Source organism: Papilio xuthus, unplaced genomic scaffold (assembly GCF_000836235.2).
Source record: "Papilio xuthus unplaced genomic scaffold, Pxut_1.1 DF827570.1, whole genome shotgun sequence".
NCBI lineage: Eukaryota > Metazoa > Arthropoda > Insecta > Lepidoptera > Papilionidae > Papilio > Papilio xuthus.
Window position 1 is genome coordinate 1,080,696 of NW_013531079.1, and position 24,663 is coordinate 1,105,358.

At 34.1% G+C, this 24,663-nt stretch overlaps 1 protein-coding gene across 1 annotated transcript in view; it reads left to right on the plus strand.

Annotated features, from left to right (window-relative positions):
* The window catches only part of FoxP (forkhead box transcription factor P), a 64,712-nt gene that overhangs the window by 15,909 nt on the left and 24,140 nt on the right, over positions 1 to 24,663 (plus strand). The window contains exons 2-3 of the mRNA XM_013313336.1: positions 9,340 to 9,548; positions 19,782 to 19,808. Coding sequence (XP_013168790.1) covers positions 9,501 to 9,548; positions 19,782 to 19,808 — 75 coding nt within the window. The 5' untranslated portion in view covers positions 9,340 to 9,500. The remainder of the gene's footprint in view (positions 1 to 9,339; positions 9,549 to 19,781; positions 19,809 to 24,663) is intronic.

Here is a 24,663-nt window from a genome sequence, read left to right on the forward strand (position 1 = left end):
AACAGCAGCAAACCGGTCCGTCAGCTGATACCGGCGCCGGCGCGGCGTCGCGGTGCTGCGATGACAGTGAAGCGCACTCGGATGTCCGGCAGGAAGATGCGCGGCGGTACGCAGAATCTGGCGGCTGCTGTAATAGTCGGCATATACTATTAAACTAACTGCTATTGATAATTTACGGTTTACGAGTTTGCTATGATCTTAATTGTTTTAAAGCAACTAGTAAAGTTATGAAAATAATACCAATTGTAAATAAAGCTTAGTAGGTCAAACAATGTAAACAATGAATTAGTAAAAACAATAACAAAGGAGAAGTTATGCGAGATTTTTTTTATACTGTACCTAGCTGTATGTAGATGCAATATTCGGGAAGGCGAATTCGTATTACTTAATATTAAACAGCCAAATCCCTTAAAATGCTGCACATTAAGCAGGTAGCTATGAAAAATTACGTAATTTAATATCGTTTACATACGATATTTTTAATATGTATAGGCGTATAATTGTGTGCAAATTTAGTTATTAATTCGATTTTACTTTAGATAAACAAACAGAGGCAATTAAATTCAAAAACTCTAAATATATATTTTTTTTTTAAATTTCAAGTGGGTAATTAAATAAATTGTTACTTCCTTTGTCGAGCTCCGATGCAGTAATTCAATAGTTGTCTGCCGACTTAGGATTTCAATCTAAACCCAATGCGTGTATTTGTTCTGAACGTCCTTCCACGTCGAGATCCAAACGCAGGTAACTGCTCCACTTCCACAACGACTTCTGTATAGCATCTGCCGGCAGGATATGCAGGCACCAGCAGTGTCGTCGGGTACGAGTAGATGTTGTCCTCCAACCTTTGTCCTTCAACGTCCGAAGGTCACGTCGATTCGTTGCGGTGATATATTATTGCGAAGATTAATTTTCGAAATCACCCAATATATATCACGTCGTCGGAGTCACCAATGTTAAAGATGTAAATAAAATTACGATTTCTTCTTAAATTGATTGTATTTCTAAATTTGCACTTTTACAAAAAATAACACGTTGTTTCTTCTAATCATTACATTATTGCATCTGACGTCGCAAGCGCAGCGGCGGGCTCCGATTCGTCTCCCCACTCCCGCTCCCGCGCCTCGCTTACCCCGTTATTAACAATGATGATATGTTTTATCATCTGAACTGAACTGAACATCTGAAATTTGATGGTTTTTCCAATTTATAGTGACCTAACCGATTTTGGAAAATATCGGTTCAACATATACTCGTTTAAAATATATGGTGTTATTTCTGTAATATTAAAGATCATGTCATTATACGGTAGCGAAGCCTGGACATTGAAAGCCAACACAGAAGTTCCTCGAAGCTTTCGAGATATGGTGCTACCGTAGAATGCTAAGCATAAGCTGAACAGAGATTTCCAATGTGCGAGTCCTCCAGCGGGTCGACAAAAAACGCGAATTATTGCAGACCTTCAAAAAGAGAAAAGTTGCATATTTGGGCCATGTCTACGAAAAATATGAACTTTTTCAATTCATAATGATGGGCAAAATCGCAGGCAGAAGACGAGTTGGTAGGAGGAGAAAGTCGTGGATGAGAAACATTCGGGAATTGACCAATATTGCCAGCGTTGACCAACTTTTTCGCTTGGCACAAGACAGGAAAGGGTTCGCTGAGCTGACGGCCAAACTCCAGTAATGGAGAGGCATTAGAAGATGGCAGGAATGACGATATGTTTTATACAAAGATGGTCACAGAAATTCACGGCTAATCAGATACAATTTAGGAGATGCTGAAAATTTTTGAAGTTATTAAATTTCACATATGGTTAATTAATAGATTATAAATAAATTCCTCAATTAAGATAATTATTATGTTTGTGTCCATCATGTTAAGCGGCCAATTACTATATAATCCACCCTATTAAATTGCTATACAAGCTGCCGCCTGCGACACAGTCCACAACGAATTAAAAAAATACATAATAAGTAGCCTATGTGTTCTTCTAGACTTTATCCTATATGTGTGCCAAATTACATCAAGATCCATTCAGCGGTTCTGGAGATATCTTCAAACATCCATCCAATTTTTAATTCGCATTTATAATATTAGTAAGAAGTAAGTTAATCGATAAAGACATACATGATTCATGTTTCAAAAGGCACCGATTCAGTATATTTTCTATTTAAAGACCAATTGCTTTGATAAGTAAATACTTTTCCTTATCGATAATAAATATAATTAAATAACTGTCATACTCAGAATTGCTATATCGTTACTTAAAGTATACTTATTGTTTGTTAATATAATTCTTTACTAAGGAACTCCTAATGCTAAAAGTGGTAGATCCCACATCGGCAATATTTGTGGGGTGCAAGAATGGGCACTATCGTTGAAATACTGCGACCACACAAGACATACCTCAAATGGAAGCAATTCCGCGTTTCATGTGATGATTGAGTTTGCCAGATGCTTTTCTTAAGGAAAAAATGGGAAGGGAAAGTGGTTTTGGTGCAGAAAGGAACGCATAAAATGGATCTTCTTTCTAGAATCTTCTTATCTATAAATCTTAATTAGATTTTTTTGGCGCGAATGACGTGCTTTCGTTACAAAGTCCAGTGTCAGAATGAATAGTGAGGGAACACAAACGTCGACATTTTAGTGAGGCTAGTGTTGGGTCAATACACTGCCACATTTTCGGATTTTCTTCCTAACAGTGAAAGGTGGGAAATTCATTTGCAATTGTAGTCTGTAGGTGGCCTTTTGGTTGTTTAGCACATTATAATATAAAAAAGATCGCGCATGAGGTGGACCGATCCAATCACAGCAGCTTTAGATCTCCCCCTACACCAATATACTATAAAGTCAGCGACTAGGGAGGAGTGGCGGCGCTGGCGGTTACTAATACTTGATGACCACGACCAGTCTGAAAAGACTGCAACGACGTGAAAGAAGAATATAAAAAATCAGTTGTGATCCCCTTAGAGTTAATTTAGTTTAAGAAACCTACACTCTGTAGGTAGTTAGGGTCCTTCAAGAAGCGATAAAAGCGAAGAAACTGGTATTGCTGATGTCCATGGGCGTCGTTGAACACCTCGGTGTTCCCGCTGTCCGTTTGCCCCCTCCTGTTACATACACAATACACGGATTTTATTTAATATGTATAGACTATAGATTATATATTGCCCATAGACACTTTCATTAAACAAACGCATGTCGACTCCCACTCTTTATCATATCAGCAGTCAATATTTGTTTTCGACAAACACGTCCACGTTATGACGTCATATCTTCTTTCCCTTTCTATACAATTCACATGCAATACATCTATCTCATTCTAATACTCTTAAGTACCTTTGATAGTACCGATTATGAACACTTGTATGAATTTAAATAATTTTGTATGTATATTACAATAGGTGTGGTGACTATTTTCTTTCTCTCTATACATTTACATTTTCTGCAATGCGTGGACGTAAATTAAAAGCCTTTTCATTCTTGTCTTGAAGACACCTATATCTTATTCTACATCTTACTAATATTATAAATGCGAAAGTTTAGATGGATGTTTGTTTGAAGGTCGGCTCGGCTGCATGCATCTCGCTGAAAGGCATCGATCTAGATCATAGTCTGGAAGAACACAAAGGCTACTTTTTTTTAATCCACATCGATAGAGTCACGGGCGACAGCCAGTACGTCATAAAAAATGGCCAGAAAAACTGACATGGCAACATATTTAAATCTATGAACATCCAAGTAAGTCTTTTCCATCTTTGTACCAATATGACTTTTTAACTTAATAACTGAGGTTGGAAATCGTCCATCATTTCCTCATCATTCCCAAGAGGGAAATACTTGGATTTTTTGCAGTCGGTCTTGAAAGCTAGTAGAACAGTTTAACAGTGGTAGAGCCCGCTTTAACATCTTCGCAGGAATTGTCCCGGCCCGCCCGGTGAAATACCACGATCATACAGAAGACAGGCGTCAAGTGGAAGCAATTCCACGTACAGTCTGATGAGTGTCCCGGAGGCGTAATTTACTCCTCTTTCTCTTCCCACCCTTTTTCTTCTTAGGAAAGAATGGGAAGTGGACTTTACGGATGAGGGGATGCATGGAAATTTTTTCTTTCTGTGCGTCCTCTCCTCCGTCGATGAAAGGTAGGCAACGCATATCCAATTGCAGCGATTTCAGGTGGCCGCTCGCTCGTTTGCCACCTTATGATATAAAAAAAATAAACTTACTAAAGTATAACACTACTGGTTAACTACCTAAGATCTAGTATATAAATAGACAATAGCTATATTTATGCAATATTTGTTTACAGCAAAACAATGAGCAATGGGAAAATCGTTCGCATTTCACAACCGCGAGCGCAATGCGTGCGAACTAACCCGAAGCGTTGCGAATTCATTATATAACTATGTTTAATAAAATCTTGAGAAGCTATACAGCTGAGACGTATCCATAATGTTAGGAAGAAAATCCGACTATACCGTTTTACTGTCGCAACACTAGCCTTACGAAAATGTCGACTTTTATGTCCCCTCACTAATCATTCTGACACTTGACTTTGTAACGAAAGCACGTCACTCGCCAAAGGATTCTAATTGTTAATTTCTAAAAATAAATACATACTTTAGCTTTAGATGGAAGGACCAAATATTCGGTAAAAAGAGGTTACATGCCTATAATTTCTTTATGTTTGATCCGATTTGTAAGGTCAAGACTATAGATTGGGCTCTGGTTAAGCATTAAGATTTGAAATCTATACGTTTTGATTTAATTCTCCTTATGATATACAGCGTTGTTTTATATTAAAAGTGTATTTATACGAAGTTTCGGTGAATTAAAATATCTTGATGCTGTAAATATTTGCAAAAATTTTTAGCAGGCTTGAACTAAGTAATGAGGTGAGGGCTATAGATTTAAGCCAGTGACCAGACCAGACTATTTGTTGGTAAATTTTTTTTCAAATACTTGTATAATAAGCAAAAATATTAATATTTTCTCACGTCTTTCCCTATCTTTCGGATGAAAGAAATCTCAAATGCTGTCTCAAAAATACTGCAGTAACAATGTCTAGTTTTCCTCATCCCTTCATTTTCATGATTTTTATTAACCCCCATAATTGTAACAGTTTAAATTTAAGTATACATAATTAATTTTTAAGTGTTTAATCTGCTCTTTTCGTTCTTTTTACATTTGTATAATCATGTTGTGTACATTTACTTTGGCTTATAACCTAGATCCTTAATATTACTTCATTTATTTTAATATGTAAATGGTGTTAAGCTGTTTTGTGTACCAATTAAAATAAATAAATAAAAGAAGATTTCATGTAGCTGAAATGCGTATGCTAATATGGATGTGTGGTGTGACAAGGAAGGATAAAATTAAAAATGTGTATATTAGAGGAAGTTTGAAAGTAGCGCCAGTGATCGAGAAATTGAGAAGTAAAAGATTAGCGTGGTTTGGACATGTTATGCGAAGACATGATGATGATATAAGCAAAAAAGCAATGAGATTGAATGTGGATGGCTACAAGGGTAGAAGAAGACCAAAAAAAGTATGGAATGACTGTGTGAAAGAGGATACGCGTAGGAAGGGGGTAGACTCAGATATGACGGCTGATAGAGATGTATGGAGTACAAACTGTGCCGACCTTCAATAGAGAAAAGGGCAGGTTGGTGATGATGACGTATTTCTTTTACTTTAAAAATGAAGTTAAACATGTTTTAATATAAGTATTTCTTCAATGAATCATGGATGTAGGTAATTTAATTAAGAGGACCTAAACAGTATCATGAATGAGTTTTACAATATTGCACAATTAATGAATTCTCAGTAAGATAAGTATTTGATACGATTTATGTTTGTTTAAAAACATATTTAGTCTTATCTTAATGTTTGTGAAAACTCAAAGATTTCGCGATTTGTTTTTTATAATACTAATAACATTTTTATAAAAAAATTTCTCTACTAACGAGTTTATAGTACAGCTATTTGAGTATTACAAAAGTTTTTTAATTTGATTCTTGCTAAATATAACAATTTTATTTTTTTACGAGTGACTGGTATTAGTTTTTTTTCATTAATGTTTTATTATAATCTTTAAGCTAATTAGGTGCAGTTTAAAATACACATTTTTCTAGATTTTTTTAAGCTGTATTTCACCACAGTTATAATGAAAAATAGTGTAATATTTGTATTAAGATTGCGTGAAAAAGATTTTAAGAAAGGAAATTATCAATTCTGATGTCATATTACGATTGTCTACGGAACACATCTCCGTAGTTGAGCAGACGTCCAATTTATTGGCCGTTCCACACAAACAACAACACTTAGTATATCGTCCTCTATACAAACGGCTGTGAAAACATGCACACAGACACACACGCAAACACTATAGAATGAGTACACACAAAACAAACCAGGAAACGTCTAGCGAAAAACAAACAGGGGTCTTTTGTGTTGTGTAAACAATTGCCTCGCCGTATGCAACAGGCGTGACGCGGCGGAAAAAAATTAAGCGTTTTATTATTTTACCCATAGATGGCAGTGAATGATCTAATCAAATGTAAGTAGTTTTGGTACTTTCTACTAGGTGGCGCTTTTATAAATTAAAAAATACCGATTTTTGCGATGTACAAAAATAAAACTTTCACAGTAACCACCGATTTTTTTATATTCCTTGTGTTGTTAATGTAATAGAGAATTAGTCAAAAGAGTGCTCTTATTTTATATATTATAGGAAACAATTGAACAATCATATCATAGTCGTTTTGCTTTGCTTGGACGACAGTCGATTCAAGAGAAAAGCGTCAACAATAACTTGTAAGTTGTTCTTACCGTACTTTCATAGTAAAGTGTCATTTTTTAATTTTAAATTATATCCCTATGATGCGATCAGAGAGCGATGACTCAACTGGAATTGGAAACAATCCATGTTTTGGCTGGCACCCGATACATTCGGGCGTGACACGCGGGCCCCCGCTTGCAAAACAAACACATACAAATCATAACATATGTAACACAACCTACCTACTATTTGACAACTACAGATTGCCGTTGCTTATATGTAAACAACGCTATTTCTGTAGTCTGATACAGAGACCGTGATTATAACCAATCAGAGGGGTTAGACTAAGTGCATTCGCTTCGCAGCGATTCCATAACGAACTTCAAAGATGTACGGGACTGGCAATAACCTTTGATAAGTCATGTGATTGTCGTGACTCAGGAGGCCTGGACAAAGGGCATTCGCTTCGAAGCGATCTATAGCTAAATTCAAAAAATTATGGGACTGACGCACAACAGTAACGTGACTTAACGAAAGTTATTCTCAGTTCTATACAATTATAACGTTTGACACCTTATTATATCATAATGGTGGCAAACGAGCGAGCGGCCACCTGAAATCGCTGAAATAGCGAAGTGACCGTTGCCCATAGATATACGCAATTGCATATACGTTGCCTACCTTTAATCGGACGGAGGAGAGGATGCACAGAAAGAAAACATTTTCCCTTTCCATGCATCCTCTCATCCGGAAAGTCCACTTTCACTTCCCATCCTTTCCTTATAAGAAAAACGGTAGGAAGAGAAAGAGGACTAAATTAGGCCTCCGGGACGCACACTCATCAGACGAAACGCGGAATTGCTTCCACTTCAACGCCTGTCTTCTGTGTGGTCGTGGTATTTACCCGGGCGAGCCGGGCCGATTCATGCGAAGATGTTAAAGCGGGCTTTACCACTGTTAAACACCTTTAACATTCATTATCAGTTAGAATATATTGTTATGTACGTTTCTTTTGGGACGTTCTTAATAGAGCTATTTTTGTGTATTTCATCCATCTGGGTAGTCTACGACCACGGATTCCTTTATCGAAAATATGACATCCAACCTAACCTAGCCTGTACATGTTCAAAGTAGTTTAGAATTTTGGCTATAGATCCCATTTTTTGGGTCATTTTTCTAAGGTTTTACACAATGGAAGCGGGTTAATATTGCAAAGGCTTGTAAGGATTCCTTTTTGCCCGCGTTGCCACCCCGAGGATCATAACAACCAATAAGGGTCATGGTAATTCATAGTTGAAACACCTCTAAATAGTTGTTGTTGATAAATAAAAATATTACGTGGTGTAGAAATTAAAAATCTTTAATCTCTGTCTATTCTTTATAATTAATGGCTTACTTACGTTACGTTACGTCTCTTCATTTTGATATGTCAATGCCGAATTCCACAAATCATCGTTGGTTCAGAACACATCCCAAACGATTGGGTCGATGTGTTTTTAATTCTTGACACGGTACAATGGTCGAGATTTTAAAAATATAGCATTTATAATTATTTATTATTTCAGAATCGAACACCTTACCAACCTTCACGGCTGTATAGAAACAAAATATTTACTTTCACGGCGATGTTGCCTTTTGGTGTTGCGTTGAACTAAAACTGTTTGATAAATCTAAAACGTCCAATGTTCGGACGAATGTTATTCAAATATGCAATCAAATTCTTACGTATTAGAGTTCAGATTACAATAAACTCTTTATAGTTGTTAGTTTAGTTTTAATTCAACCACATTAGTCATAGGCCAGGATCGCGCGACAGTATTTAAAAATAAAATTATTTGTTTTTGTTATACCGTATTGTTGGCTTAGTTATACGTGAGAATTAAACGTTAGCGAAGGGTTCTTTATGTCGTACATATAATTTTTATTCGTAAACAAATTCTTAAGTACATCTATGGTCGCGTATATTTATAATGTTATGCAAGTGAATGCAAAAATTTATCACCAACATTGTTGAGGTTTAAAGCACTTTAGCATATACCTATTGGCTAAATCTGTTATGCAAGAATCTTGTGTACCTACAAGTTAAGTTAATTTTCTACTAATTGGAATTCTAAAATCTCTACGGAAGGCTTTGGACCTACGAATATATTATAATGCAGATGAAGGTTTGTCAAAAAAAAACTTGACGATCATCTGGTCCTTTTCATATTCTTTCCATCAAGTCAACCAGTTAAGTCAAATCTTTTTGCCTAATTTCTATGAAAATTGCATACAATTTTGCTATTCCGTCGGGTAAAGAGTTAACATAAGGGTGAAGTGCGCTTAAGAGTCTGCGTGTTAGTTATTTTATTTCAAGTGTGTATTCTGTCAGTTTGTAATTCATGGTTCAATCGTAGAAGTATCAACTAGAAGTAACTCTGCGTTGAATTTGACTACGTTAGTTTTATAAAATGCATTCGATAGAAACGTTCACCAACAATAATCTAAATTGACCACATAAGAACGCAGTATATAACACTAAGGATTATTATTGTTTTTCTTTTCTGTTACAGATTGTATTCAAAACATCTGAGCTGTATAGCTTCAGTCATTTCAAGAGCATCGGAGAGGTGTGCCGCAGGGCACCATCCGCGGGCCCACACTTTACTATAGAAGTTAATTATTTTGTGTTTTAATAATAAATATTTATTGATATACAATCTGTGATTCCTGGATGTGTCTCCAACGGGACGAAGACGATGGTGATCCTATAAGTGATTTGGTGAGTATATAATTAAAAATTTTCAGTATTACACTTTCATTTTGAGTTTTGATAAATTGGGTTAATTATATTTGCGATAAAAATATTTTAAATATGTTTCTAGTTAAAATCTTTAGATGATTCATGGATTAATCTGATTTAATGACTTTAATCCTAAATGTAATATAAAAATTCTTTTCCGTTTTACGCCCCAAAAAAATGGGAACAAATATTAAAGTATTGGAATTAGCTATTTTGTTATTTATAAATCTTAGAACGCCTTTACATTACATTGAAATATAATCGTTTATTATAATAATTAGTATAAATTAAGTATTATTACTTAATTAGAGCAAAATATTAGTTTGGAACTAAAAAAGAAATTGGTTTTTGGCGTGCTAATAACCAATAAAAAATGTGTGGCAAAATTTTGCAATTTATATATCAAATAAGCTTTTCCCTAACAATATATTTTTTGTACAATTATAATTTTACAGGGTTAGTTTTAGTTTTATTTATAACTAGCTGTCGCACACAACTACGTCCGCGTGGAATGAAAAAAAAACTTAATTACCTCCCGGTAATCATTAGAATTTTTCTCACCTTTTAAACCTTACCTAGACCTTCACCAACATAGACAAGATAAATCCGTTCAGCCGTTCTCCAGTTTTAGTGAGACTAACGAACAGCAATTGATTTTTATATATATAGTTTAAATGTCCTAAAGTCTGCAAAATTATTTTTATTTAAAAATTATACTAATTTATTCCCTTTTTTTCTTATTTAATGACAATTAATTGGATTTATTGAACACATTATATATGACATTAAGGATTAATATCAGTGTTTTTTTTAATATTTTAATGATATGTTTTTATTATAAAAATAAAGAGAGATTTATTAAAAATTAAAAAAATAACTATTTATTTTGTTATATTTTGACTGATAAAAAATATAATTAACCAAAATTAATTAAATTAGTAAGATAAAGCGTTAAATTAAAGTTAAATCGCAAAATATATCTCATTTTCTTGCAAGGAAATCATAGGAAGGATTCAAGTGGAATTGGTGCAGAAGGGATGGAAGGAAGGAAAAATATCCTATTTCTATGTCCATTTCCCTGTCGATAAAAGGTAGGAAAGGCATCTACAATTGCAGATATCTTTAGGCAGCGATCGCTTAGCTATTTTGGCCAATTGGTTGCTTGCTTGCCACCTTACAAAGAAAAAAATAAGTGTCTAGGTCCCGAAACAACTCAGTCCAGTTCATAAATTTGGAGCAAGGAATATCTCTCCAATATAAAAATAAATATTTTTACATAACAATACAACCGTGAATCAGTTTCAAATTAAAATATATGTATTGAAAAAGGAATGTTTTTATAAATTTCTCAAAGAATTTATAAAATTAATTTGAGACAAACATAAACAATTATTTTCAACACCAGTGGCGCATAGTTTTAATAACATTAGCATTTTTTTATTTATTAGATTTAATTATATTCAATTAATTTCAAATTAGTTTTATTTATATGTTTTATAGAGAATTTCTTAAGCTTTATTTCCACTAATTAAAAATTATTTAACATTGAAATTTTGTATATTCGTAGGTACGGAATTAAAATAAAAAAAACATAGTAGCCTAAGTTCTTCCAGACTGTTTTACATCTATGCTAAATTTCATAAAGGTCCGTTGAACCTTTCTAACAAATATCCATTCATCCATCCAAACTTTCGCATTTATAGTATTAGTAAGATTATAAGCACAATTGTAGTCAACGCCACCTAACGGCGATACCTTGAAAGTAACTTATTCATGGAGCCTTATATATTCCTTATTCCAAACCAAAGCCAACAAAACATTACGCTGGTGGTAAATTCATAAATTGGAATAGCACTTTTTCTCACTTTATTTATTTATAATTTTTAAAACAATTTCACTCCACTTTAATTCACAATTTCCACAAACATTTTGACGAAAATTTGGAAAACCTAATGGCCGCTATTTAGGCGTTCATTTGAAATGGAATTTGGTGGCTGATTTGAGTTGACCCTCAGTATCAGTCAGTTATTTTATTTCTATTTTAAATTAATTACTAGATACATTAATTAATTGATTATTTGAAATTAAACATTTGTATGGTCTAATTCGAAAAGAAATATTAAATGTCAAGTGATTGCAACCGACTTAGAATTTTAACTTAACTCCCATCGCATTATAAGATTCAAAATTTATGATAGCTCGCATATCTTGAAGCATGTCTGCGTTGTAGGGTGCCAAGTGAGTCAATTAGTGGAGAAAAGTGTACCTAAAGGTGGTCTACAACCCCATCCACTTATGTCCCAAATTAAGAACAGTATTAAGGTCAATTAAAACCGAACATTTATGCGTAAATCTACGATAGTGGAATAGGTTTGCCAGGTATGTGATAAATGGAAATCTATTACTACTGTTTCTGGCTACTACAAGCCCCAATAGGATGCTGAAATGGAAGTCCCTTCTCAAGTATAATTTTTGTACCATTTTTGCTACAATAATAAATTATTTTCATGCTCTAGATTATATGTGTGACTTATGTTTCTGTTGTTTGTTCATTAAGGTATGTTCTGCGGAACGTCACATGCGATATTCCGAGCCGTTATAAAGTTTGGATAGCACTATACCGTGTTATAATTTAACTAACCCAAGTTATATACTGCGTAGCATCACATGCGATGTTTCGAGCCGTTATAAAGTTTGGATAGCACTATACAGTGATATAAATTAACTAACCTAAGTTATATTCTGCGTAGCATCACAAGCGATATTCCGAGCCGTTATATAGTTTGGATAGCACTATACCGTGATATACATTAACTAACCTAAGTTATATTCAGCGTAGCATCACATGCGATATTCCGAGCCGTTATATAGTTTGGATAGCACTATACCGTGTTATAAATTAAGTAAACTAAGTTATGGTGTTCAGGTATTTATGTATGCTGCAAGCATACTGTCAAATAACTGATAAAATCTTATATATTTGCATATTATTATAAAAATGACTACAAATGTGACTATTTGAATACATAAATATTTAGATTTTTCTTTTGGTAAAAAAAAGTTAACCGTAGCGATGTTCATTATAAATATATTATAATTATATCGTATAATCGATTTTAATTTATTTTTCTATATAAATAAAGCTTAACACGTTTAGTCCCGCTGTGAAGAAAAAGTATAACAAATTCCTTTTTATACTGTATCAACTGTCGACCGCGATTCCGTCCGCGCGGAATTAAAAAACTGAATAGCCTATGTGTTCGTCCAGACTATGTTCTACATCTATATCAATAAACAGCTAAATCCATGCAGCAGTTCCGGAGATATCTTCAAACAAACATCCATCCATCTTAACATTCATAATTATAATATTATTATGGTAAGATTTGTCTTGGTATGTTTGTCATTTTCTAGGCTCATAAAGGTTTTATATATTATCTGACACCCAACCACAATAGTAGTCTCCTTATTGGGCTAGTGGGTCTATTACGAAGGTTAGCGCCAAGCGTTAGTATCATCGTCCATTATGTCAAAATTGGTATGACATTTTTGTTGTACTTTACGCACGATGAACAATATAAATTTTGTCGATTGCGATACGATGATGCTTGTCATAAATATTCGTACTAGGGTCTCAGATGAACGTGAAAGACACAGTTAGAGATAATGTAGAGATGTGCATAAATATATTTTTAAAATGTATTAGAAATATTTGAGTGTCGGTGGCTCAGGGGTCAAGCCCTTGACTTGCAGGTCCTGGATTCGAATCCGCCATGTACCAATGTGTCTTTGGATTTACATATGTACATTTATCCGACGTTCTTACGGTGAAGGAAAACATCGTGATGCAACTTGCACATATCTGAGAAGAAATCCAAAGATATGTGTGAAGTCAACCAACACGCACTTGGCTAGCGTGGTTGACTATGGCCTAGTCACCCCTAACTTAGGGTAGGCTCCGAGCCCCTCGGTGGGGACGTATAGTCAGCTGATGATAAAATGAATGATATAAAAAAAAGAACTATGGTCAAATTTGGAGCAATGGGCGACTAGTTTTAATTTTTTGACGTGAAAACATCTTGTTTTATTATTATTAATTTAAACTCTTTTATTGCATAAATATGTAGAGAGAGTTTGATCTTAAATATTTGTTTAATTTTTCAATCCATAATTAGAAAACTTTTTATTAAGTTACCTAAATAAAAAATCTTTTTTTAATATTCATAACTCTTTAAGAAACCAGTTTTTACACTAAAATAATTATTTTCTTTAAGCAGTTTAAAATTTTCCATATTCCTTAAAAGTTCAACAAAAAAAGACGTATAAAAACAAGGAAAGTTCTTTTCAAATCAAGGGGTAAAAGTTTATTGTAAGAAAGCTAACTTGGAAACTTAAAAAAGTAAAAGTTTCCAATCATTGGCTTCTTACGTATAAATTTGTTTCCCAATTAAATTTGTTTATGAAACTTATAAGGTTTGCCTACGTTTAGTTTAATTTACGTAAATTACAAATCTCTACAGTAAATAAAAATAGAGATATATTATGTAAAAATAAATTAATCTTACTAATATTATAAATGACAATATTTGGATGGATGGATAGTTGCATGTTTGTTTGAAGGTATCTCTATAACAGCTGAACGGATCTTGCAGAAATCTAGCATAGATGTAGAACATAGTCTGTAAGAATACGTAGACTACATATTATGTTTCTTTCCTATACCGTTTGGATTGAGTTGTGGGCGACACCACGACTCCTTCCGCGCGAAATTAAGAAAAAACTTAATTAATATATGTGTTCTTCCAGACTATGTTCTACATCTATGCTAGATTCCTGCAAGATCCGTTCAGCTGTTCTAGAGATACCTTCAAACAAACATCCATCCATTTAAACATTCGCATTTATAATATTAGTAAAATAGTAAGATGTAAAATAGCGCATAGACTTACTCGTATTTTTTAATTCAACGCGGAAGATCGTACGTTGGTTAGTTGATACATATGTTTAATGTCTTTGGTTCAACGCACGCTATGTTATATTATATGTTTTCACAGAACAATAAGATATGAACGTAAACTCTACATGTAGAGATCAACTAAGAAGTACAAACATCTTCCGAATCCGTCGACATATGTCATAAACAAATCAAAGATTTTATAACAAAAATCACGTCTGTACAAAACTTACGCGTTACGAGAAATATCGCATTTTATAAATAATCAAAGATTGAGATAAGTATGTTTCTTTTGTATCTTACTAATATTATAAATGCGAATGTTTAGATGGATGGATGGATGAATGGATGTTCGTGTGAAGAACTCGCTGAAATTTGGTATGCATGTAGAACATAGTCTGGAAGAACACATATGCTATTAATTAAGTTTAATTTTAATTCCGCGTAGACGGAGTCGCGGGTTGCAGCTAGTCTGCTATTTTTAAAAGATTTTAATGTTTACCAAACATTTACGAAGTCAGGACTAGAATTATGTAAAACAGTGTTCTGTGAATTGTGTATTGTGAACGAGAGATGAAATCCCAAAAAAAGCAAAAGAATCAGTTCAAATCTCACTCGCGATAACTATTGTTACATTACAGATTATTTAATTTAAATTTAAATAAAAACAAAAAAATCTCTGTTTTAAAACGCAGATAATAGATGGCGCTATTTCATCTATCAAAGCTAATCAAGTTTTTTCATTTATTTAAATTAAGGTTAGGTTACTTCAAATTAAAAGAAAAGGCAATCTTATTCAAATAAAGACGAAGACTGATCCAAAGTAATATTTGATTACAATGTTTAGTCACTTGAAACAAAGTATTTTGACTAGAGTATCCTACACTTCTATTCCCACCTAATGAGATAAAAAGCGACGTTTGTTGTACCTAGGTTTTTCCTAAAGACTATTTGGTAATAAAAGGTATACTTTTATTTCCATTTTTTATTATAAATCTTTATCTATTCATCCATTATAGGGAAGAAATGCTTCGTCACGTTTTATTCAGGTCTGAAATTTCCAAATATGTTTTTAAGATGATTTGCAATATGAGGAAGAAAAGCCGTAATTCATCGACATTTTCTTTGAAAGATTGACCATTCTTTATTTCGTTATTAGAAAAATTTATACGTAATTATTAAACAAAAGGACAGACAAAAATTATAAATACTGCATTTTCGTAAAATGAAACGACATTATGATTTTTTTTGATACATACAAACACTGCGTCCTGGAGGCCTAATTTAGTCTTCTTTTCCTTCCCACCCTTTTTCTCGTAAGGAAAGGATGGGAAGTGGAAGCGGACTTTCCGGATGACAGGATGCATGGCAGGGGAAAATCTTTTCTTTCTGTGCATCCTCCCCTCCATCGATTAAAGGTAGGCAACGCATATGTAAATGCGTATGTCTATGGGCAACGGTCACTTCGCTATTTCAGCGATTTCAGGTGACCGCTCGCTCGTTTGCCACGAAATGATATAAAAAAAAACAGTGCAATTATACAGTATAAAAATGAATCATTCTTAGCTATTTTCATGCTGCGAATGGCTTCTAAGTATTTATAAACTAGCTGTCGTCCGCGACTCCGTTCGTTAGGAATTAAATAAAACTTAATCCTATGTGTTCTTCCAGACAACGTTCTATATGTATGCCAAATTTCACAGAGATCCATACAGCCGTTCTCGAGATATCATCCAACAAACATCCATCTAAACATTCGCATTTATAATATTAGTAAGATGATTTTAGTATCGCAAAGGTTCCATCCACACCACCTGGATGGCTGGCATTCCACAACGGTGCGAATCTCGCGCAACTTGCCTCGCACAGCACACTCGATGTGGAACGGTCTGTCCTCGGCGGTATTTCCAAACCAATACAACTTAGGGTCCTACAACAAGCGAGCCTATCACCACCTCAAAGGCCAGCAACGCATCTACGGTTCCTCTGGTATTGCTGATGTCCATGGGCGTCGTTGAACACCTCGGTGTTCCCGCTGCTCGTTTGCCCCCTTCTGTTATAAAAAAAAAATTCAGAACATGTTTGTTTAAAATATGTTTTTGAATTGTCTTACGTAAATAAATAAATTCCATAAATATAACAACAAACATGTGATAAACAATGTAAATTAATACAATAAGTCAAGTGAAAGGTGCCCTTATATCAAAACAATAAATATATATAGATCAATAAAGATATATATATGTAAATATGTTCATAATAACAACATAATATAGTATGGGTCATACGTAGTTGTTATTGTTTGTGGATGCTATCTCTTTTATAGTACTTAGCTCAGTAAATATAGCGATAATTCAATATTTGTTAGATAGCACACGACTATCATACAAACAAACATACATACATATATATAAATGTTACATTATACAAATATAATACCATACACTCAAAAATAAATAATATTTTAATTTTAATTAATAAATTTTTCGAGCGTCTCTAAAGTTTGGATAGTATTATACTTTTTACCAAGAAAACCTGGAATTGAAATTATTTTAAATTACATATAGGGATGGATGATCTTATAAACAAGAAAATAATAAGATTGTTTGCGGATGGCTACAAAGGTAGAGAAAGACCGAAGAAAGTAGGGATTGTGTAAAATTGTCACAATTTTCACTGACTTTTTGGTTTATTAAAAATAACTCAAAAACGACTGAACAGATTTTAATTTAGCAAAAAACAGGACCATATCACTTGCAATACCTTTCAAATAAAAGAAGAATTGACAACCAGGAGAAGAGTTATGAAGTAACATAAATAAATAAAGATACAGACGTATTGATAACCTTCTCCTTTACGATAGTAAGAAGGGATTTCATATGACGTCTGATAGAGATGTAGGGAAGACGAAACAAAAGGAAGATGAATGAAAACTCTGTCAATATCTTCTATGCGAGAAATATCTTAAATAAACATTGTTTAAATTAGCGGTCACTTATCAATATATCATACTTTATTCGCTGACTACGTCATAATTTAACGTACAAGTCCTAATACTACCTGTAAACTATACTTAAGAGCTGGTATATACAGGTTTTACACGTGTATTGGAAATGAAAATCAGCAAATAAGAAAGAGATGGCAAGATATTGCGTACTTCATTATTCGAACTATGTAACAGTGTTGGTGGTTCAGGTGTTTTTTTTATATCATAAGGTGGCAAACGAGCGAGCGGCCACCTAAAATCGCTGAAATAGCGAAGTGACCGTTGCCCATAGACATACGCAATTGCATATGCGTTGCCTATCTTTAATCGACGGAGGAGAGGATGCACAGAAAGAAAACAATTTCTCTTTCCATGTATCCTCTCATCCGGAAAGTCCACTTCCACTCCCCAACCTTTCTCATAAGAAAAAGGGCGGTAAGGGAAAGAGGACTAAATTAGGGCTCCGGCTGTTAAAGTACTTCACTTGAAATTTGCAAGTCCTGGGTTCGAATCCCGCCATGTACTAATGTGATTTTCGATTTACATACGTACATTTATACGACGTTCTTACGGCGAAATATAGTTATGCAGCACATATCCGCGAAGAAATTCAAAGATATTTGTGAAATCAACCTGCACTGGGCCAGCGTGGTTGACTGGCCTATTCACCCTTAATTTAGGGTAGGCTCTGAGCCCCTTAGTGGGGATGTACAGTGAGCTGATAAGCCTATGATATGCCTGTATGCATTTACCATGCTTTAGGTCCTAGTAAATTAATAGAAACTGGATATTTAAAGCAAAATCGCAAATAAATGACGTTACATGTTTACATACAAACAGACAAAGTTAACTAATTGTGTATATTTACATGGATTCTTGTGATACGTCATAGATTTGCATAAATTTTTAACACTGAGCCTAGAAATAAACATGTCTGTTAAACAAAATACAAAGTTCGTTTTGTAATGTTTACTTTTGTCAAATATGGAAACACTAGTTGTCGCACGCGACTCCGCCGCGAATTGTTAAAAAAAAGATAATCAGTAGCCTATGTGTTCTTCCTGAAAATGTTCTATGTGTATGTCAAATTTCATCGAGATCCGTCCAGCTGTTCTGGAGATATCTGCAAACAAACATCCATCTAAACATTCGCATTTATAATATTAGTAAGATATCGAATAAGATATCAAGTCATTACGCCATAGAGATTTAAGCCAACCCTAAGTTACACATGCTGGTTTAGAGGGTTGGTTGACTTATTTAAGGTGGCAAACAAGCAAGCGGTCTTGTCGAGATAGCGAAGCGATTGCCCATAGACATCCGCAATTGCAGATGTGTTGTACCTTTAATTAACGGACAAGGGAATGCACAGAAAAATAATATTTCCCTTTCGTATATGTCATCTCCCGGTTCAAATCCTCTTCCCCTTTCATTCATTCCTTATAAGAAAATAACAAAGATTTTCGTAGATGTGTAGCTTGGATTTCCTACGATTAAGAAAAACGTCTTATTCTAATTTAGATGAAGTCCTTGTAAATGCGTGTAGAATAATAAATTCGCTAATACGAAGTTTGTTAAAAATGTTCAATGTTATCAAAAACTCGATAATGATGCGGTCAAGGAAAAATTTGGTTCATTCATTTTGTACTTGATATTATTATGTATAAAACATGACGTGTGTATAAACAATTTTATCTTTTAAGAGATCTTTTATGTACAGTATTTATATAAAAAGGGGTCTTGACAGACGGACGGACGGACAACAAAGTAATCCTATAAGGGTTCCGTTTTTTTCCTATGAGTTACGGAACCCTAAAAACAATTTATGTTCACTCTGTGGTGCTAAACTAATAAAAAGATTTTAACGAAACTTTATTAAGACGTTTAGGGAATATCAAAGATGGTTTATGATGTTAAAAGATATCAAAAATAAAATTTAAAAAAAATAATTTAAGCGATTTTTTCTTTGCTTGCACTATAAATATTTTGCTTACGTAAACTTTTGACATTGTTTTGCTTAAGTATTTCTACACATGGAGACTAAGAACTGGCTAACTAAACTAGCTGTCGCCCGCGACTCCGTCCACGTAGGATTAAGAAAAAAAAAACTTCTTCCTGACTATGTTCTACATCTATGCCAAATACCAGCAAGATCCATGCAGCCTTTGTCGAGACACCTTCTAACAAACATCCATCCATCCATCCAAACATTTGCATTTATTATATAAGTAACATATACATATATTATATAATTATTTGTCTTTATTTCCAGAGACCAATGGTGCAGCTACCTGTACTGGTAAGTAATACATTTTTTTATTTCACATGAATATTACTTATTTTTAATAAGATTACAATAACTCTATTAATAATTAGAGCGTCGGTGGCTCAGGGGTCAAGCACTTGCAATCTGCAGGTCCTAGGTTCGAATCCCGCCATGTACCAATGTGTTTTTCGATTTCCGATTTACATATGTACATTTATCTGATGTTTTACGGTGAAGGAAAACATCGTGATGCAACTTGCAGATATCTGAAAAGAAATTCAAAGATATGTGTGAAGTCAACCAACCCGCACTTGGCCCGCGTGGTTGATTATGGACTAATCAGCCTTAACTTAGGGTAGGCTCTGAGCCCCTCGGTGGGGACGTATAGTGAGCTGATGATGATGATTGATAATTGGAGGATATACCAAGTGATGTATTGTTAGGAAGACAATTCCAAAATGTGGCAGTGTATTGACTCAACACACTAGCCTTAATAAAATGTCGACGTTTATGTCCCCTCACTATTCATTCTGACACTGGACTTTGTAACGAAAGCACGTCATTCGCGCCTAATGATTCTCACTAATAATGGTCTAAAAGTACATATGATTTGGTAAAACATGTCAAAAATTACCATTCTTTTCTATTGCTATCTACCCGCTTTAATTGTGGCACAGCATGTGTTCGCCTTTCTTATGTAATGTTCGATCTTCTTTTTTATACCTACCCTACCAATATACCCACACTCATATCTAAAGTCTTGTCACACAAATAATAATGTCTGCTTGATTCTCGCTGTAATATTTTTAATACTTTTGAGAAACAAACTACCCTCATTTACTTAAAGGATGATAACGTCCTTATATTGTACTTTAAGCCTACTTAACCTCTCAAATTCTTGTTTTATTTTTTGACAATATATCTATGATTAAAAATGGACCTTAAAGTAATCAATTTATTGTTTAATTTGGAATGATAGTGTCAAAAACTTAGCGTTACTTTAAAGCCCTAATACGTATTAAAAGGGCGGAGGATTGTTTGACTTATGTCTCATCATCTGCTTGTCACTTAGTCCTACACTAAGGGACAAGATTTTCGTCATATTATTCGTCATTATTTCCTAATCATGGTCAACTTTCACGCAATGTATCCATATTAGAACACTGCGTGCTGCATGCGGATAACGAAACCATAACAAAATTATTTGGATTTTAGGTTTCCGTATCTCGAAAGGTAAAAAATGGAACCCTTACATGATCACTTTGTTGTCCGTCTGTCTGTCTGTCTGTTAAGACCCTTTTTCTCAGGAACGCGTGAATGTATCAAGCTGGAATTTATGTCAAATATTCAGGTTTGCTGTCCCTTGGTGCTGTGAAAATATAAAACTTCTATACCAACGTAATTAAAAGATACAACCGTTTATGTCGCAATATTACGCAACTTTTTTCCCCCTCGAATTATGAAGATTGAGGGTATAATATTTGACTATATTTGCAAAAAATCTACAGTACGTTAAAATTTCGAGCGTCGGTGGCTCAACGGTCAAGCACTTGACTTGCAATCTGCAGGTCCTGGGTTCGAAACCCACAATGTGTTTTTCCAATTTACACATGCACATTTATCCGACGTTCTTACGATGAAGGAAAACATCGTGATGCAACCTGCACATATCTGAGATGAAATTCAAAGATATGTGTGAAGTCAGCCCGCACTGGGCCAGCATTGACTATATGTAGACGTCGAGCCCCTCGATGGGGACCTATAGTGAGCTTATGATGATGATATTTGCAAAAAATCTACAGTACTTTAATATTTATTACACAATCCTATCGTTACAAAGCAATAAAACTGTTTTCAAACCTTTGGATATCGTAAAAAATCTGCTTGGAACATCACAAGATACTGACACGCTATTACAATCTACCAAAGGGTCAATAAAAACTTCATACTTTATTAGTGGTTGCAGATTAAATATTGGGTAAGGATGGGCTATTATTTTAATCTTACTTCTTACTAATATTATAAATGGATGGATGGATAGTTGGATGTTTGTTTGAAGATATCTCCGGAACGGCTCAACGGATCTTGATGAAGTTTGTCACAGATGTAGAATATAGTCTGGAAGATCGCATAGGCTACTTATTAAGTTTTTTTTTTAATATATAGATTATTTTATAGTAGATATTAAAATTATACATTAAATATATTGAGATTAAAGTAGATTTTGCTTTTCTTTATAATCCAATTTAACCTTTTTAGGGTTCCGTACCTCGAAAGGAAAAAAACGGAACTCTTAATGGATCACTTTGTTGTCCGTCCGTTTGTCTGTCAAGACATTTTTTTTCAGTTATTGTGATTTTTTATGTATATTTAATTTGAATAATCCAATAAATGAATAATTATTGGAGTTTAATATATCTGTACCAATAATAAAGAAAAATTATTAAAAATGAATAAAATTATTATGGAAAAATAGTTTACGAAAAGAAATCAAGGTCCTTGGTATTAAAAAAATACAAAGAGAGAAATTACATCTTGCACTAGATGTATCACAATAATAAAATCGATATCGATATTTCAAAAATATGGAACAACCCTATTTACGGTCTGACATGTTAGCTGCCGCTCGCGGCACTGTCCGCGCGGAATTAAAAAAAAAATAGTAGCACATGTGTTCTCCCAGACTATGTTCTACATCTATACGAAATTTCAGCGAAATCCATGCAGCTATGGAGATACCTTCAAGCAAACATCAATCTAAACATGCGCATTTATAATATTAGTTAGATGAAAAGCAGAATAAGCGGTCACAAACTTCTTGATTACATAGTTATGTTTATTATGTGCGTATTACTTGCATTTAGTCTCCTTGACATAATTTTTATTATGATAAGGGAAATAAGTAAGTATCGGTTTGCCAAATATTTAGTTAAAACTGGCGTCTAGAAAGAAATAGCCAAAGAAAATACAGATGGATGCTGTGTAGAAAAGATTGTGTTGTGGTCTTGAAAGATGCTAATTTTTTTTATATCATATGGTTGCAAACAAGCGAGTGGCCATTTGAAATCGCTAAAATAGCAAAGTGACCGTTGCCCATATGCAATTGCATATGCGTCCTTTAATCAATGGTGGATGGAATGGACAGAAAGGGAATATTTTCCCTTCCCATGCATCCTCTCATTCGTAAAATACACTTCCTATTTTCTCATTATAAGAAAAACAGTGGGAAAGGAAAGAGGACAAAAATTAGGCCTCCGGGACGCACACTCTTCAGATGAAACGCGGAATTGCTTCCACTTGACGCCTGTCTTCTATATGGTCGTGGTATTTCATAGGGCGAACCGTCGATTTCGTGCAAAGATGTTAAAGCGTGCTCTACCACTGTTAAACACTATACTAAAAACTTTAAACAATATAATAATTTTGAGTAAATTAATTCAAGTTGTATCAACTCTTAATATATATTATTAAAATCCGTCTGCGTTGTGCAAAAAGTGCATAAATTTCCAAAGTAAAATAATTTCCCGAGCAGGCGAAGTTGTGAGGCGTTAACTATCCACCTACTCAATATTACGAGGTACGAAGTTACTTCGCGAGTCTAGATCTAGATATAGGTAGGTAGCGGTACGGCTTTTATTGTTCCACCTAGACTGGGGAGTTATTACGTTTCTGCGCCATTAACGAGTATAGTACAAGAGCTAGTGATTTAAAAGATGGATTTTCTTTAAAAAATATATAATTTTAAACCACGAAATACCAGTTGTAAGTAACTGCAAGGAATATTAAAAAAATACTAGAATCGGACGTTGTAATCAATTAGGCCTGGCTTATTATAGCTATTATTGAAGCTAAATTTAGAACTGTACGATTTCATTTTGTTTAAACCTTTAAGCCTTTACTGAAACACATATGTAGATATATTTGGTAAAATATTTTACTTACAGACATTTAATTTCCTTAAAGTTTACTATCGACGACGATCAAAGAACATTTTGGTGTTAAAAGGGTTCATTTTATCTGATCTTTTGTGGGCATTTCCATTTCCTACCCAAAATCAAAGCTTTATCTTTGTATTGCCCATATAAATCTTTTTCTAATGTATACTACTATTGAAACTCAATAATAGCATCACCATCATCATCACCAATCTTTGTCTGCCAAATGCAGGACATAAACCTTCGCAATTCCATCCAAAATATGTAGGAGTAAATTTAAATTATTACTTTTATAAAACCATTTCTCTATTTTGTTCATAGAGAATAAGAGAGATAGCGATACAGATATGACAAAAGACCTTTACAAAATATTACATGCACGTTTATCATGTATTTGGAATTCATCAATCATCAGTGGTAGAGCCAGCTTTAACATCCTCGCACGAATTGTCCCGGCTCACCCGGTGAAATACCACGACCACACAGAAGACAGGCGTCAAATGGAAGTAATTCCGCGTACAGTCTGATGAGTGTGCGTCCCGGAGGCTAAATTTTAGTCCTCTGTCTCTTCCCACCCTTTTTCTGGTAAGAATGGGAAGTGGAAGTTGATATAAAAAAAAATTATTGGCAATTAAAAACTTTTTAGTGTAATATAATATCTTATTACAAGATAAATAAATTGGCTAGTATGGCAGCAAAGATATAAATTAAAAAAATCCGTTTTAATATTGCTATGCGTTTTAAAATAGCTAGCTCTTGTATAATTTTTAGAAGGCGGTCACTGTAAAGCGTGGCTGGGCGTCGCTCTACAGGGGCGGAGTCCCGCCCAGCGCTCATCATGCTATTATACTCTAGTTTCCTTTTTTAATTAATATTTTTATACTAGTCTGCGCCATTATGCTTCTTATGTATCGATTGAATTCGTTGGTACTTTTATAGGTCAGGAGATTTAC